At 41.7% G+C, this 15350-nt stretch overlaps 1 protein-coding gene across 2 annotated transcripts in view; it reads right to left on the minus strand.

Annotated features, from left to right (window-relative positions):
• Nucleotides 1-3936: 3936 nt before the first annotated feature.
• The window catches only part of PAG1 (phosphoprotein membrane anchor with glycosphingolipid microdomains 1), a 92592-nt gene continuing 81178 nt past the window's right edge, over nt 3937-15350 (minus strand). For both annotated transcript variants that reach the window (XM_058528937.1, XM_058528938.1), the window contains 3 exons: nt 11794-12398; nt 10784-10843; nt 3937-6500 (listed from right to left, as the gene is read on the minus strand). In XM_058528937.1, coding sequence (XP_058384920.1) covers nt 6132-6500; nt 10784-10843; nt 11794-12398 — 1034 coding nt within the window. In that variant the 3' untranslated portion in view covers nt 3937-6131. The remainder of the gene's footprint in view (nt 6501-10783; nt 10844-11793; nt 12399-15350) is intronic.

Genomic DNA, 15350 nt, shown 5'->3' on the forward strand with positions numbered 1-15350 from the left:
AAAAGGGTTTTTTCCCCTCAAAATAATCAGCGTCGTCCTACTTTACGGGTAACTATTGGTCTGCTGTTTCCAGGATTTAGCTTCGCTGGAACTTGAGGAGGCACAGGGCCTCACCAGTACATTGAGGAGGCACAGGGTCTCATCAGTACATTATGGGGGACAGTCAGTCTTACCTGGTCACAGCATGGGGCTAATTTTCCTGCATTTGTGAGTTTGAGTCCTCAACAGAGTTTTTAAAAAGTTCTTTTCCATGGCCCTTTTGTGCCCACCATTCTCATGAAAGATCTGGGCAAGAGTGTACATGGTTTAGCAAACCTCATGACAAATAATGCCCAGCATCTCCTTCCCCCGGTGGATCTGTGGCCGCATCTCAGGAGCCTGGGACGCAGCACAATGTGAGAGGGGCAGGGCTGTCTGCTCACCGGGCGCGGCGGGGAACAGTCCTATGCTGGCCGGCAGGGTCTGTGATGCTGAGGACTGTGATGGGCATTGGGAAAGATGTGATGGGACGTGCTGTGGATAGCGGACACGGCGGGGCTGGGTGGGGGAGAGGCGGAGGGCGGTGGTCTGCAAAGTGACAGAAGGCCATCTGTGCCGGAGGAGCCAAGTCAGGCTGGAAGCAATAGTGCCCTCATGCCCCCATTCTTTAGACTCACTCCTTAAAAGGACTAGAGGCAGGGAAGGGGAAAATTATAAGATGTTGAAGCCAATAAGAGATATTTTTGGACTTAAAGTTTAAAAATTCCCAATACTGAAAACTTTCTCACTGTTTTGTGAATTGAACAACTGGACCATTACAAAGACCTTTCAGAACAAAGAGTCAAAATGCCGTTAAGGGTCATGAATGATTTTTGAGTATTTTTGAGTAAGGAGAGTACATTGAAACTGATCAGGACCACCTAACAGACAATATGTCACTTTTCTGGGAAACTTTTTATGAGGAAAAAAATGCATGAACAACGAAATGCAAGTTCCTATCTGTTTAGCTATATTTCAAACTTCCCCTGAAAACATGAGACATGTTAACACAACACAATTATTTAAAAGGTAACAACACCAAAACATTTTACTGTTGTCAATTTAACACACAGAGGTCTGAGGAATGACCATTACCAGCCTTGAGAATCCATTATGCAAGGCTGTTTGAGATAAAAACAAAGCAGAATACATCTTTTAAAACATACCCATAGTATATAAGTGTCGAGCAAAGAAAAATCTAATCTAACTGTATTAAGATAAACGATTACCAAATTGAGTGCTTTAAAAAAATTGCCTTTATAACAAAAATTGTATTTCTCATTTCATCTGACATTAAGAGGAATCTGAACTACTATTTCTTAGTTAAATAAAATAAGAACCTAGAAAAACAACGAAACACCTTATAAATATTAGAGAGTGGATGTAAACACAGACTTAAAAATGAGCAGTAGGAAAAAAAACCACTTATGGATATTTGTTCTCTTCTGGACCACGATTTTTAAAATTTACTTTGGTAATTCCAGATGAAGATTCTAATTTATCTTGGTTTCTGGACTGATCTCTTTAAGTCAAACACTCTCTAAGTATATTCATCTTGTCTAATGCCACTGTCAAAAATAAAGTATTTAAGAAAAGGTACAACACAGAGCAAGAAAATACTACTAGAGGACAAGGAATTTAGATTTCACTGCAAAAAAAAGCCATATTTGATATTATAGACACATGTTCCTATTTTTCACATCAGTTACTTATTAACACCAACACCACACTTGAACTTTCCCAATTACACAGCACAATAAGTCTGTCAAGATTTCCAGGAAATAACCATCAGACTTACTGTGCTTCCAGCAGCCAGAGCGAGGCTGGCCGGGGACCAGAAATCAACACATTCAGAAGAATGGCATCCTCAGATCACACGGACTCATATTAACTGCTACAAGAGCATTGAAGAAAATGTCATTTACTCATTTACAACATCCTCCTTCAGTCCTGAACTGCAGCTCTCTGATTATAGTTGTGTCATCATCTCGGAGCAGTTTTTTGCACATCACCCTACACCACTGCCTGTGGAGTCTGTGGTAAAATCTCGAGGTTTCTAAAAAGAGTGAAATAAAATGCCACTGTGTGATGATGAGCCTCTGTTTCTGCTACCTGGTGGTGGTGGTGGTGGGGTCACCTTGCTGTGGCTCCATCCTGGTTCACGTGGCTCTTGTTGCTTTTGGCCAAAGGCACACCTATCTGAGAAGGACACCTATTTACACTGCCTCCTGTCAGGTGGAATACGCAGTGAGCCACGCATATAATAAAACTATTATTGCCTCCTGTCGGGTGGAATACGCAGTGAGACACACGTATAACAAAACTACTTTAAAATACCACTGTTCTTCAGCTAAGAGAATTATGGACACAATTTAAAATCTGAATGTATTAATTAGAAAAATTAAATAAGGGCAACTGAAGAAGGTTTTCTTGTAATTACCAAATGAAAACTGTCGGAGAACTGTTGCTTCTTTCTGCTTTTATGACAATAGTCATCACACGAGGATAAACATTCAAAACAGATAATAGGATGTATCCTCATTAATTAAGCACCAGAGCAACTTTATATATATACCTGTGTATATATGTATGTGTATATATATTATATAGATCTCACATACATATAATATTATATATATAGATCTCATATATATAATAGTATATATCTCTCTCATATATATATAGTTTGTTACTGGTTAAAGTAAGTAAATGCTCTAATTAGAAAAATGAAAATCAAATACAAGAAATAGATACAGTGACATGCTGAGGTTAAATTTTGGTTCTCTGTGTTGACTAGCTATTGTTAATTTAGCACTCAATCAGAATTAACTCTTGGATTTTGAGGGCAGATAAATCAGTAATTGGCCTTTTTCCCACAAAGGAAAGTGGTACTTTTAAAAGCTTTAATAGACTTGATGCAATTCCATGCAGAACAGGAAAAACATAATGCGCAGCCATCATTTTTGCGAAAATTACTTTCTTCTAGAATTTAAAATTTCCTCAAACATTTTGTATAAAACACATGACACTTTCCTGCTGACTATATTTGAGAAATAATAAAAGTAGCATAAAAAGTTCTTCTCCACTTTCAAAATATCTGAATAAAAACAAAGATCCAACTTTTAGGCAAGATAAGTTTATAATTCTGATTTATAAGTCAAAAAGATTTTCTTAGAACTTAAATCTTTATCTTTTTGTATCATTTCACATAACCTAGATTATTATAACTGAATGCATAATATGGATGTCAAAGTTGAATTTTAAAGATACAGTAAATTTTTTTTATAATTACCTTTCATACATTTAAACTCTGCAGCATTTAGCTCAAGATGAAACTTTTTACAAGAAGCCATAGGCTTTTGTCCAACTCAAAGATTCTAGCACAGATTTTCAACAAATAAAGTACAAGTGATGACATGTATGAAATACTGTATTATAAGGTCAAAACAGTGATGACAGATCAACAAATATACTTCAGTACACTTCCCTCCCCAACCCTCACGGCCTGTGCTTCACTTATTCTTTTAGGATTTGTACTGGAGGGTCTTACTGTTCCTTTTAAAGTACACTTGTAATACTTTATAGCACAACTTATCCTTAGCACGGGTTCTCAAATCAAGAGAGATATTTCAGTGCATATTTTATGGCTATTTGCATAGCCTTTCTTTCAAAACTTCTGGAAGAAATTCTGATAATGAAATTTCAAGATGATATGACTATTTATAATGAGCTTCTCTCTCTAGAAATGGTTTTACACTTTAGAGATCATACCCACTTCCCTGGCAATAAGTAAGAACTTAAAAGAAATACAATAAAACTTTTGAGCAGTCAGGTGGCTGTAAAGGATGTTACTGCAGCATGCACAACGCTAGGTGTGCAACATGTCACGGCTACCACCATGTACTCAAGGAATGCCATGACGCAGAGATTGTTGGGGCAAACTCATTAATACTCACAATGAAATCGCCAAGCAAAATGGTGCTTATGAAGGTTGTGAATTCAGAGAGCAAGCCCCTTGCACTTTCCTGATAAACTCTTCCCTAATTCAAGAGTATTCTGCCATTATCTTCTAATCAATGATGATTGTGCTTATGGACATGTAGCCTTCACGGGAGAGACTAGGCTGATTGAAAAATAAAGATGACCAACCAGTTTGTCCCAACCTAGCTCACTTTACAATCTCAGAAATGTATTACGGAGCAGTCACAACATCAGACCTGAATGCAAGGGATGGAAAAAACACACCAGTGAGCTGGGCCCTACAATTTTCAGGATGCTTCATCTTCCCAATTGCATTCTTCATTGTAAGGAGTGAAAACAGCAAGATTATTCAATCTGAAAAGTCACAGATGTCACAGCGGTATAGAATAATTGCCTCTTTTTTCCCCCTTTATCAGTGTAGGAAAAGCTCCCTTTCTGTAGCCCACACTGCATAATAGCACTTCAACCAGGTTCCTTTTAAAATGAAAAGTGAACAAGTTTCCCAATGTTGGCTTTATAAAATCGAAAGCCATGATTCAATTCAAACCAGGCTGAGCTCTTAATCTGACTTATTTCAGCCACTGATTTTTGTAAAATTAAAGGAAAAAAATCTCAATAGGCAATTTGCATTTGCAAGCACTGGACTTCAAAATTCATCACTGTTTTCTTTAAATTGTGACTAAACCTTAACGGAATTATAATACTTTCATGAGGTTAATCATTCACAGTCATCCCTAGTCATATTTTGTTCTTTCCATTTTTACCATTTCAAATAGTTCAATATCGCCCACCACAAACCACTGAAAATTATCATTTATGGTTATTACACTTATTTCTCCAGTGAGTCAGATGATTTGCCCAGGAGCTCCAAGTACCAGTTGAAAAGTTGAGTCTTTAAAAACCTTCAATGTTTTAAACACTTGGTTAGAAAAAAGATTAACAACTACTTGTAATTATCTACCTTATGTGCTTTGTGGTGTCTTTTCAAAACGAGAGTATAAATCATTGTACATAAAATCAAAATAGTTAATATATATTTTTTTCGGCACTTTCTAGAAATTAGGTGCTAAACATAAAACATCTTATAAATTTATATAACAAAAATAAATGTTTACATTTTAATTTTAGATAGATTACCTTAGGGGAGCAGTTCACCTGTGAATCCCACACTGTTGGTGTGGCAGCAGAGACGAGCAGAAACACACATGCAAGTCCACAGCCCTTCAGAGATGGACACGGTGGCTGCCATCCAAATATGTGGGCTGTGTGCCAACATAGAGATTAAGGCTCTCTGTTTTGGAGGAATGAGCTCTGGGTTAAAACAAGTGTAGAAGTACCACAATAGTCGTTGAAAATACTGAAGAGGCTCTGAAGAGTTTCAAATACTGGGGGGAAAAAACATTTGGACTAGAAAAACAAAACAAAACATCTAAAAACGACTTCAAGTACTTTGGGAAAGGCTGCTGACGTAGAGTGCCAAAATCAGAAAGGACGAAGACCTCAGGAACGCCAGGGACGGCTCCAGTCCTACCCACCTGCGGGTTCCGATTCCCGGCTGCAGCCCCCTGAAGAGCACTGGCGAGCTGACGGTAACCAGCAACCACAGTTTCTGACCGTCCTGAAACACCTACGTTGAAGGCGAAGACCAAGCCTTATGGGAGAATTTCTTGGAATGAACCATTAGAAATCTGACGATCTCAAGGGGGAAAAAGCCATACATTTTAACATCAGTAGCAGAAAGGGGAGAAAGGAAGAAGATCCCGGCTCTTCTGAACGGCAGTATTTTGGGCAGGTGAGTTGTGGTTCTTGATGAGTGTAGTTCTTCCTTACATCTTGGCTTTCCTCACTAATAGGACGAACCCACTGACAGCTGGCATCTTTCCAGAGGGCGGGGTGCATGAGGGAGATGTGCTTGGGCGTGCCAGTGCCCCCGGCAGGCAGGGGCACACTCGTGTGCAGCCAGGTGCGTACCTCAGTGTTCCCGAAGCTGGGAAACAGTCACCAAATCTTCAATTGTCTTCAGTTTACTAAAGCAGCATAGAAAGTGTAGGTTGATATGGCTCCTTATCTTCCACAGAAGAAAGGTCCCCAACTGGCTGGTCACACGACGTCTGGGGTTGTCTTCTGTGTTGCTAGAGCCTGGTGATATCTCTGCTCTGCTGCAAGTCGCCAATGCTCTCGTAGTCATTCTCCTTCGGGACAAGACCGTGGTGGCCATTGGGCTCCAGGGTGGCCTTCTCCTCTTCTCTGTTTAGAGCCTGTATTGCTTCATAATCGGGCTCGGGCTCCTGGCCGGGTCTCCCTGCTGGTGGAGGCGTGCTGATGCTGTTCAGAGTTTTCTCAAAGTCTTTAACAGTAGCATAGAGATCATTGCAGGAAGAGGGGGATGTCTGGGCAGCTCCTTGGACGGAAGCGTAGGCGGACTCGGGCGCTTTAAGCGACTGTCCTGATTTATTCCCTGACTGTCCGGGTTTATGTACTGACGAATACATGGCCGAGATCTAGAAAACCAAGGGTGAACTGAATAAACAAGCTTCAAGCTCAACTTCTCTCTCTCCCTTTTTAGTGACAAGCTAGATACTTAGCATTATGGCCATGTGGCCCTGTAAGGTTTATTCTTTTGTTTGCTGATTTTTTTCCCATCTTTATTTGGAGATAATTGACATATAACATATGTAAGTTTAAGGTGTACCACATGATGATTTGATACACATATATCTTGTGAAATGATTACCACAATAAGGTTAGTTAACACCTCCATCACCATAATTACCATTTTTTTGTGATGGTAACATTTAAGATCTACTCTCTTAACTTTCAAGTTTAACAGTACAATATTGTTAACTATAGTCACCATTCTGTACATTAGATCCCCAGAACTTATTCATCTTATTCCTGGAAGTCTGTACCCTTTGATCAACAACCCACATTTCCCCTACCCCCTAGCCCCTGGTACCTACCATTCTACTCTCTATTTCTATGAGTTCAGCCTTTTTAGATTCCACATATAAGTGAGATCATACAGTATTTGTCTTTCTCTGTCTGACTTCACTTAGTGTAATGCTCTCAAGGTCCATTCATGTTGTCACAAAAGATAAGATTTCCTTCTTTTTTATGGCTGAATAATATTCCACTGTGTGTATATATACATATATATGTGTGTGTGTAAATGTGTGTATATATATACACATGTGTATATATGAATCATTTGTCTATATATATCTCACATTTTCTTTATCCATTCATCCACTGATGGATACTTAGGTTGTTTCCATGTCCTGGCTACTGTGAATCATGTAGCCAGGGGTGGCTACATGTGAATCATGTACCCCCATGAACATGGGGGTAAAGATATCTCTTCAAGATAGTGATTTCATTTCCTTCAGATATATACCCAGAATTGTGTTCTTTATTATCTGTACTAATCCTGGAGTACCTTACTAAAGAACAATTATATATATTATCTTCAACTTTGTAAGTAGACCAGTCATATTAGCATAATTCCATGAAAACCAGGTTCTCTCCAGGTCTGCTGGGGTGTATGAGGAGAGCAGGTGGCGTGGGCAGCTCAAGAGCCCCCAGGACCTGACCACAGCATCACGTTTTATTTGATTTCAATATCAGAGTGACATTTCACCTGAAAAGGGGCTCTACTGCTTTGTAAAAGGGGAAGGAAACACGTATTAGACGAATGATTCTCAAAATGTGGGCTTTGAACCCGCAGCAGCAGGATCTAGGAATTTATTAGAAAGGCAAATTCTTGGGCCCCGCCCCAGAACCATTGTATCAGAAACCCCGGGGGTGGGGCCCAGCACTTTGCTGACTCTGACGTCCACTAACACGCGAGAACCACTGAATCAGACTATTTGATCCACTCTTGCTGCATCAAAGTGGTCTCAAGAGTAGTTCCTGGATTCTAGTTGGCAGTAATCATATATCTGTACAAGTATCATTTTCCATTAATTTTAGACTTCATTGCATTTTCTTGGTTAAATAGATACTTACAGAATGGGCTAAGTTTTCTTCCGTGGGGAAAATTCAGTCTTATTTGCGACCAACAAACTCAGAAATGAAACTTGGAGACAATTAACTTGTGGGACGCTCTTTCCTATGCACACTTACTCAGTCTCACCAATATATCCCACATAACCTCTACGGTCAAGAGGAACTGAATTGTCATAGGTAATGATAGATTAAATACACCGATTAAGAGATTTTTTGGGGGTATTATTTTACTGTTAGAAATCATGGTTGGAAATAAGGAAAAATATCCTTCATTACCTTGTATTTATCTTGGACACAGTGACTGATTTATTCAAACACCCGGGAAATAAATGAACATGCTTCCTGACAGATGCTTGGCTCTGCAAGTGCGGACAGAGATTTTCCTGCTTTCCCATATCCCACATGCTGTGGATGAAGCTTCCAGCTGGCCTCAAAAGCTTCTTAAGACAGGCCTGCTGCATGGAAACTGGTCATTTGCATGAGGACTTTTCACTACTGGTGGCTCCGTTTTGCCAGGCCTTGACAAACGTTTAGAGTCAGAGAAATCGTCTTTGGGAAACTCTCGCCATGTTGATCTGACCTTTCTAAGGAATATTAAATTAAGACTCTCACCTTAGAGGTTTTAATGGAAAAATTACTCTTAAAATGAAGAATTTTAATTTATTTGCATTTAGGAAGAATAAAAAAATCTGCTTTTCACAATGAGGTGTGAACAGATGGAACTTATTATCCCAAAGGTGGTCTAGCCAAAAATGTGGACAGATTATAAAGGGGTAAACCATGGAGGACAGTGAGGAAGGACACTAGATATTTATTCCTCACCTTCACGGGCAACTTCAGGGAGGACAAACCCCTTTACCTAAATTCTAACAACGCAATGGCCCCTCACCACAGTTTCTGTTTCTCTCCTCAACTTTCTTTCCCATGGCCTCTGCCATTAAGACCCCCTACTTTTTGTAAGTACTGGGGTCTTCTTGGCCTTTGTACTATTTTTTTATTTATTTCATTTATATAAATTTTTTATATAAACTTAGGGCCGGCCCCGTGGCTTGGTGGTTAAGTGTGTGCGCTCCGCTGCTGGTGGCCCGGGTTTGGATCCCAGGTGCGCACCGACGCACCGCTTCTCCGGCCATGCTGAGGCCGCGTCCCACATACAGCAACTAGAAGGATGTGCAGCTATGACATACAACTATCTACTGGGGCTTTGGGGGAAAAAAAGGAGGAGGATTGGCAATAGATGTTAGCTCAGAGCCGGTCTTCCTCAGCAAAAAGAGGAGGATTAGCATGGATGTTAGCTCAGGGCTCATCTCCCTCACAAAAAAAAATAAATAAATAAACGGAATTTAAAATTTTACACAGTCTCTATTTATTTATTTATTCTTTTATTTATTTTATTTTCTGAGGAAGAATCGCCCTGAGCTAACATCTGTGCCAGTCTTCCTCTATTGTGTATGTGGGTCACCACCACAGCATGGCCGCCGATGAGGGGTGTAGGTCCGCGCCTGGGAACCAAACCTGGGCTGCCAAAGTGCAGTGCACCGAACTTAACCACTAGGCCATGGGGCTGGCCCCTTGATTTATTTTAAAGGATTAGTTTCCAGATCTCTCCTATATCCTACTTTCTTGTCCCGAATGGGATGGCTCTGATACAGTGTGAACCCAGACTGCAGGAAGTCCTGGAACTGCCACAGGCCCTGGTGGGAGGGCGCTGCCAGAGTCTAGAGAGGGGCGGCCACACTGGAGATGGAGGTGTGGGGGGGGCATGGAAGAAACAATTTGGAGGTGGAATTGAGGGGACTTGGCTACTGCCTGCGTCTGAGGACAGTGAGGAAAATGGGGTGTCAAGGATGACCCCCAGGGTTTTGGTTTGTGCAACCTGGTGGAGAGATGGCAGGTCCATTCCCTGGGACAGGAAACACAGAGGGGGTGTGGCAACATCCCCTAAGGAAAGCCCTTCTGCTCCTTAAACTTTCAAGGTGGGATTGTAGTCTATCTTCATATTTTAATAGTCTGCTCGGGGTCCTATATAGGAGATGTACCTGCAGGTGTGCATCATTTCTATACACGTACAAAATTCACCATGCTGGGATTCCAGACAGAAGCTATATGCGGCTAGATAAATTAAGGTGTTCAGCTCTCTGTTTGAGCCTGGCTTCACATAACAACATATACACTGGCTTTTACAATTTTAATGCTTCACTGAAAGTTTAACCAGTGAACTTTTCGCCCTGGTGCTTGGGAGAATATTCAATCCTCTCTTGTTGGTTGCTATGTCTGACCTAAGCTTTAGCCTGGAATCATATTTCTGGAGTTACCTGCTCTCTGCCTCCCAAATTCCTCACTGAGACCTTCTCACTCTGTCTCCCAGATGGGATCAAATTCTCGACACCCATCTGTTCCAATTCCCTGTATTTCCAACCCACTATGAGTTTCCTTCTAATGTGGGCTTCCTGACTGCTGACTACAGCCCCCATATTTAATTCCTCTCTCCCACTCCTATTTTCTCCCCTCCCCTTTCTGTTTTATCTGATCCTTCTTTCCTACCCGGTTTCCTTTCCTTAGCTGACCTGTCTCCCTTCTTGTCTCACCATCTCCTGCTCACTCTCTCTGAGTCATTATAAAGTCAACATCCGCAAACCTTGCTCTCCAAACTTATGCTTGAGAGAGTATTTTAGCTTTTTCAGACAAAGGGTAACATGACCGTGCATTTATTCAAGGAGGGAAGCTCTATTCTTTATTACAGGAGCTTTCTGGTTACTTAAAAAGCAACAAAACTTACCTCTTCTTCCGTGAGAGTCGGGTCTTCCTCCCGGGACTTGTATGACAATGAACTAAATCTCTGTTAGAACAAATACAGACCAAAGGAAAGTAGTTTGAAGTCAACAATCCAACCCCAAAATTCCTTTCTTTTGCGTGTGTTTGGATGCATCTATCTATAAAGATGTTTTCAAATGATTCTTAGGGAACCACAAAGAAATTATGTAAAGCACCTGAGGAATAAACACTTATAATTATTTAGACTATTGTTTCAGTTGCTAATCGTCACTGAAGGATTGATCCTCAATGAAGGATTGGTCATCAATGAAGGATCGATAATAAAAAAAAATGATGTTTCTTTATCAAATGCCTGAAATTTAAATTTCTACAGTTTGCATGAGTCATCAGGAAGATTTTTAATTCATCTGGAAACTTTTCACTGCTAATGAAGGAATCAGCTCACATTTTGTGGCTTGTTCCCTGTTGAATACCTAAACTTAAGAGTTACAGGTTATTGTTTAGAAACTGCCACAAAATGAAGCCTCTTACTTGATTTATATAAAAGTATATATCTAATCAGACAAAACCAGAGGCCCCTGCGAGGGGGTTCTCTCTGTGCAAGCTTCTCTGCTTTGATTTCTGGGATCCTGGAAGGGTGGAGATCTCCACACTGCTGAGGCAGCGACAAGCAGAAGAGGCTAACTATGTGGCAGAGTCTAGTCTCTCCATTTAATTCTTGGTCTTCAAAATGAGGGAAAGAATACTTGGCCCCAATTAGACACGATGTAAAAACTGGAAAATATCCAAGTAAGGTGCCAAGAGGGAAATATTTTGTAAACACGAGTTTTCAGTATTTTATTACTTGGAGGGGGAAAAAAGTCAAACACAGCTTACACTAAAACAGCTTTCATCATTCAACGAACTCAAAAGTGTTTGGATATATTTCCCAGAACAACGTGCACAGAAAAGCCCCAGGATTAGCGAGACTCCTAACCACGACAAAAGCACGTGAAACACAAACTTGGAGCCCACCTTGTTGGTTTCGCTGGTCCCCTCCGCGGCTCCTTCTTCTCCCGCCTTCTGCTCTATCTTCTCCTCAAGATTTTCATTTTCATCCAGGAGTTTAATGGGGACAGGCGGTGGGGCCTCCTCTTCTGGATCACACGCATTTCCAAGAAGACTCTCCGCATTGACACTTTGTCGACACTTTTTGTTTCTGTCCACGGAGGCATATTCAGCAAAGTCCGCTTTGCCATCCGTCTGGGGCCCCGGGAGCTCTTTCAAAGCGGAGGTCGACTTTGACTTGCCACCTTGGCCCTTCCCCGGGGGTGCGGCTGTGGCCACCTCCTTAATTTCCTTCACAGTCTCATACAAGCAGTCCTCCACCATATTCTCTTGGGAGGAACTATCCTTGAGCACTTCATAGGGTCCTTCCATCCCCGGACCCCGCTCCCCGTCCACATTTCGCGCAGCGAGCATCGTGTCTACTGCGCTGTCGGGAGGAATTCTGGGCAGTTCTCGGCTCTGATGACACTTTGGCTTCCCTGTGCTGTCCTGGGAGTCCAAGAGATCCGAAGCCGAGGTCTGGACTTCCTCGTAATGTTGCATGCAGGTCAAAGTACTGTCCTCTGAAAGAACTGAAGCAGCAGAAGCATTAACAGTGGAGCAAGACGATTCCTTCAACAATTATTACAGTGAATCAGATCACGGAAAGTGAGGCTAAATCAAGGTGCTTGCTTTTTATTTGACTCTCGGCTGCACATTACAGCTGTTATGACTGTTAGTGGATATTCTTTCAACCACAGCTTAAACTAAAGCCATCCATTACGTCTTTCCAATACAACATTTAATACGTTGTCTTGGCTATAAATCTGGTTCACTACTTGTTGTTACTCCTGATGGGACTCTTGTAGGCAGAGTGTCCAGTGTGACCAGAGCATAAAAGCGATATTCCATGGGGCCAAACTGTGGGAGGCTGGGCGCCAAAAAGCGGGGCATGTGTGGTGGCCACTCTCCCTGGCCCTACTGGCCTCCTCCTGTTTGGAGGGAATAATGGGCAGCCATCCCTGTTCACAGGTCACTTTTGTTTGGCAGACGTGATAGAAACAATGGGGCAAAAATGTACCCTAAAGCGGTATCACAGAGCGACGGCAAACCCTGTGCCTCTTTACCTTCTTCCTTCTGTCTCACTGCCCCCCCCAACCCCAGCATTTCTACTCAAATTAGAAAATCCAAATGTGAAATGCTTGGACCACCACAGAAATGTCACTGTGTGGAGCCACTCAGTCATCCCTTTACCAAATGTTTTTTGAGAGCCTGCTGTGTGCCAGGGATGGCTGAGGTGCTGGAGATACAGCATTCAACAAAACAGAGTCCTGCCTTTCTGGTACTTACACTGCAGGGAGCAAGTTACTAAACTACTGTGTCTCCATTATATAAAGAATATATAATATATATACTATATATATATTGTTTATATATAAGTATAAAAAGCATAAGTATACATAAGTGTAAATGTATACCTAAACATATATTTATACTGATATATTCATACATATTTATCTTATATACTCTTTATATAATATATATTCCTTATATATTAAATATAGTCTTTATATCTGTGTGCGGGGGTATTTATAAATTACGATTTTTTTTTTTTTTTTTTGATGAGGGAGATTGGCCATGAGCTAACATCCGCTGTCAGTCTCCCTCTATTTTGTATGTGGGACGCCGCCATAGCATGGCTTAATGAGCAGTGCATAGGTCTGTGCCCAGGATCCAAACCTGTGAACCCTGGGCTGCTGAAGCGGAGTGTGCGAACTTAACCACTATGCCACCAGGCAGGCCCCATAACTTACTATTTTTAACCCACTTGTTTTTACTGACCAGACTGGGGTTCTCTAAGGCCCCTGGAGCCCGGAACAGTGTCTAACACATGGTGGCACCACTGTTTTTCCATGAAAATCTAAATGAGTGAATGGATGAATGAAGTGCACACCTTTTGTCCTGATAAAAAAAAAAAGATTGTTTCTCTTTGCGGGATCAGAAATTGTGTCCCTAAGGAGTAACTGGGGAACGTGACAAAGGATCCCTCAAGCCTTCTGAACTTAGCAGCGCCACCCACCTCTGTTCTAAATACTGGGTCATCACGGAGGGGGTGAACTTTTGCCCTCTGGTTCTAGATGTGTGTGTGACGGTGGACAGAGAATGGGCACTGGAGTCTGAAGACCCCGGTGTCAATACTGACCGACCCACAGTTTCCTTGTCACTCAGTGGGGGTAACAGGACGATCTCCTACCTCAAGTGAAAGTGCTCTGTAAGTGGAAATGTAGTTGCAACTTTTCTCAGCAAGAGCATCCTGTGCATGAAACAGGCAGTATGCAGAGCGATGCCGAGGGTGTGCCCAGGACTCAGATTGCTGGGCTCAAGTTACACGTCCTCAGCGCGCTGACCACATGATCTGAGGCAAATTATAACCTCTCTGGGGTAGGCACAATAACGGCCCCCCAAAGACGTCCACATCCTAATCCCTGGGACCTGTGAGTATGTTTTGTTAGAGGGCTAGGGAGGAGTAGAGGATACAGATGGAACTATCAGCGACCCTGGGCTGGGGACAGTAGCCCGGGTTATCCAGGTGGGCCCAATGTAACTATGAGGGTCCCTAAAGTGAAAGAGGGAGGCAGGAGAGTCGGAGAGAGATCTGAAGATGGAGGGAAAGGCCAGGATGCAAGGAATGCGCGTGGCCTCTTGAAGCTGAAATGGGCAAGGAAGTCGATTCTCCCCTAGAGCCTCGAGGCAGAAATGCAGCCCGGCTGATGCTCTGATTGTAGCCCCGTGAGACCCGGTACAGACTCTGACCTCCAGAGTGGTAAATTAATAAAACTGTTTGTGGTAATTTGTTGCAGCAGCAACGTGCCGCAGTTGCCTCACCTGTAAATTGTGGATAGTAATAATACCTATCTTATGGGGTAGCAATGACTCCTATCTTACAGGGTAGTAATAGTACCTATCTTACAGGGTAGCAATTTTACCTGGCTCTCAGAGTATCACTAATACCCATCTTACAGGGTAGTAATGATTCCTATCACACAGGGTAGCAATAATACCTCTCTTACAGGATAGTAATGATTCCTACTTTACATGGTAGTAATGATACCTATCTCACAGGATAGTAATGATTCCTATCTTACAGGGTAGCAATGATTCCTATCATACAGGATAGCAATGATACTTATCTTACAGGATAGTAATGATACCTACCTTACAGGGTAGTAATGATTCCTATCTCACAGGGTAGTAATGATACCTATCTCAAAGGATAGTAATGATTCCTACCTTACAGGGTAGCAATGATACCTACATTACAGGGTAGCAATGATTCCTATCTCACAGGGTAGCAATGATTCCTAATTACAGGGTAGTAATGATTCTTATCGTACAGGGTAGTAATAATACCTATCATATAGAGTAGTAATGATTCCTATCGCACAGGGTAGTAATGATTCCTATTGTACAGGGTAGTAATAATATCTATCATATAGGGTAGTAATGATTCCTATCGCACAGGGTAGTAATGATTCCTATCGCAC

This window comes from Diceros bicornis, chromosome 33, assembly GCF_020826845.1.
Source record: "Diceros bicornis minor isolate mBicDic1 chromosome 33, mDicBic1.mat.cur, whole genome shotgun sequence".
Classification (NCBI taxonomy): Eukaryota; Metazoa; Chordata; class Mammalia; order Perissodactyla; family Rhinocerotidae; genus Diceros; species Diceros bicornis.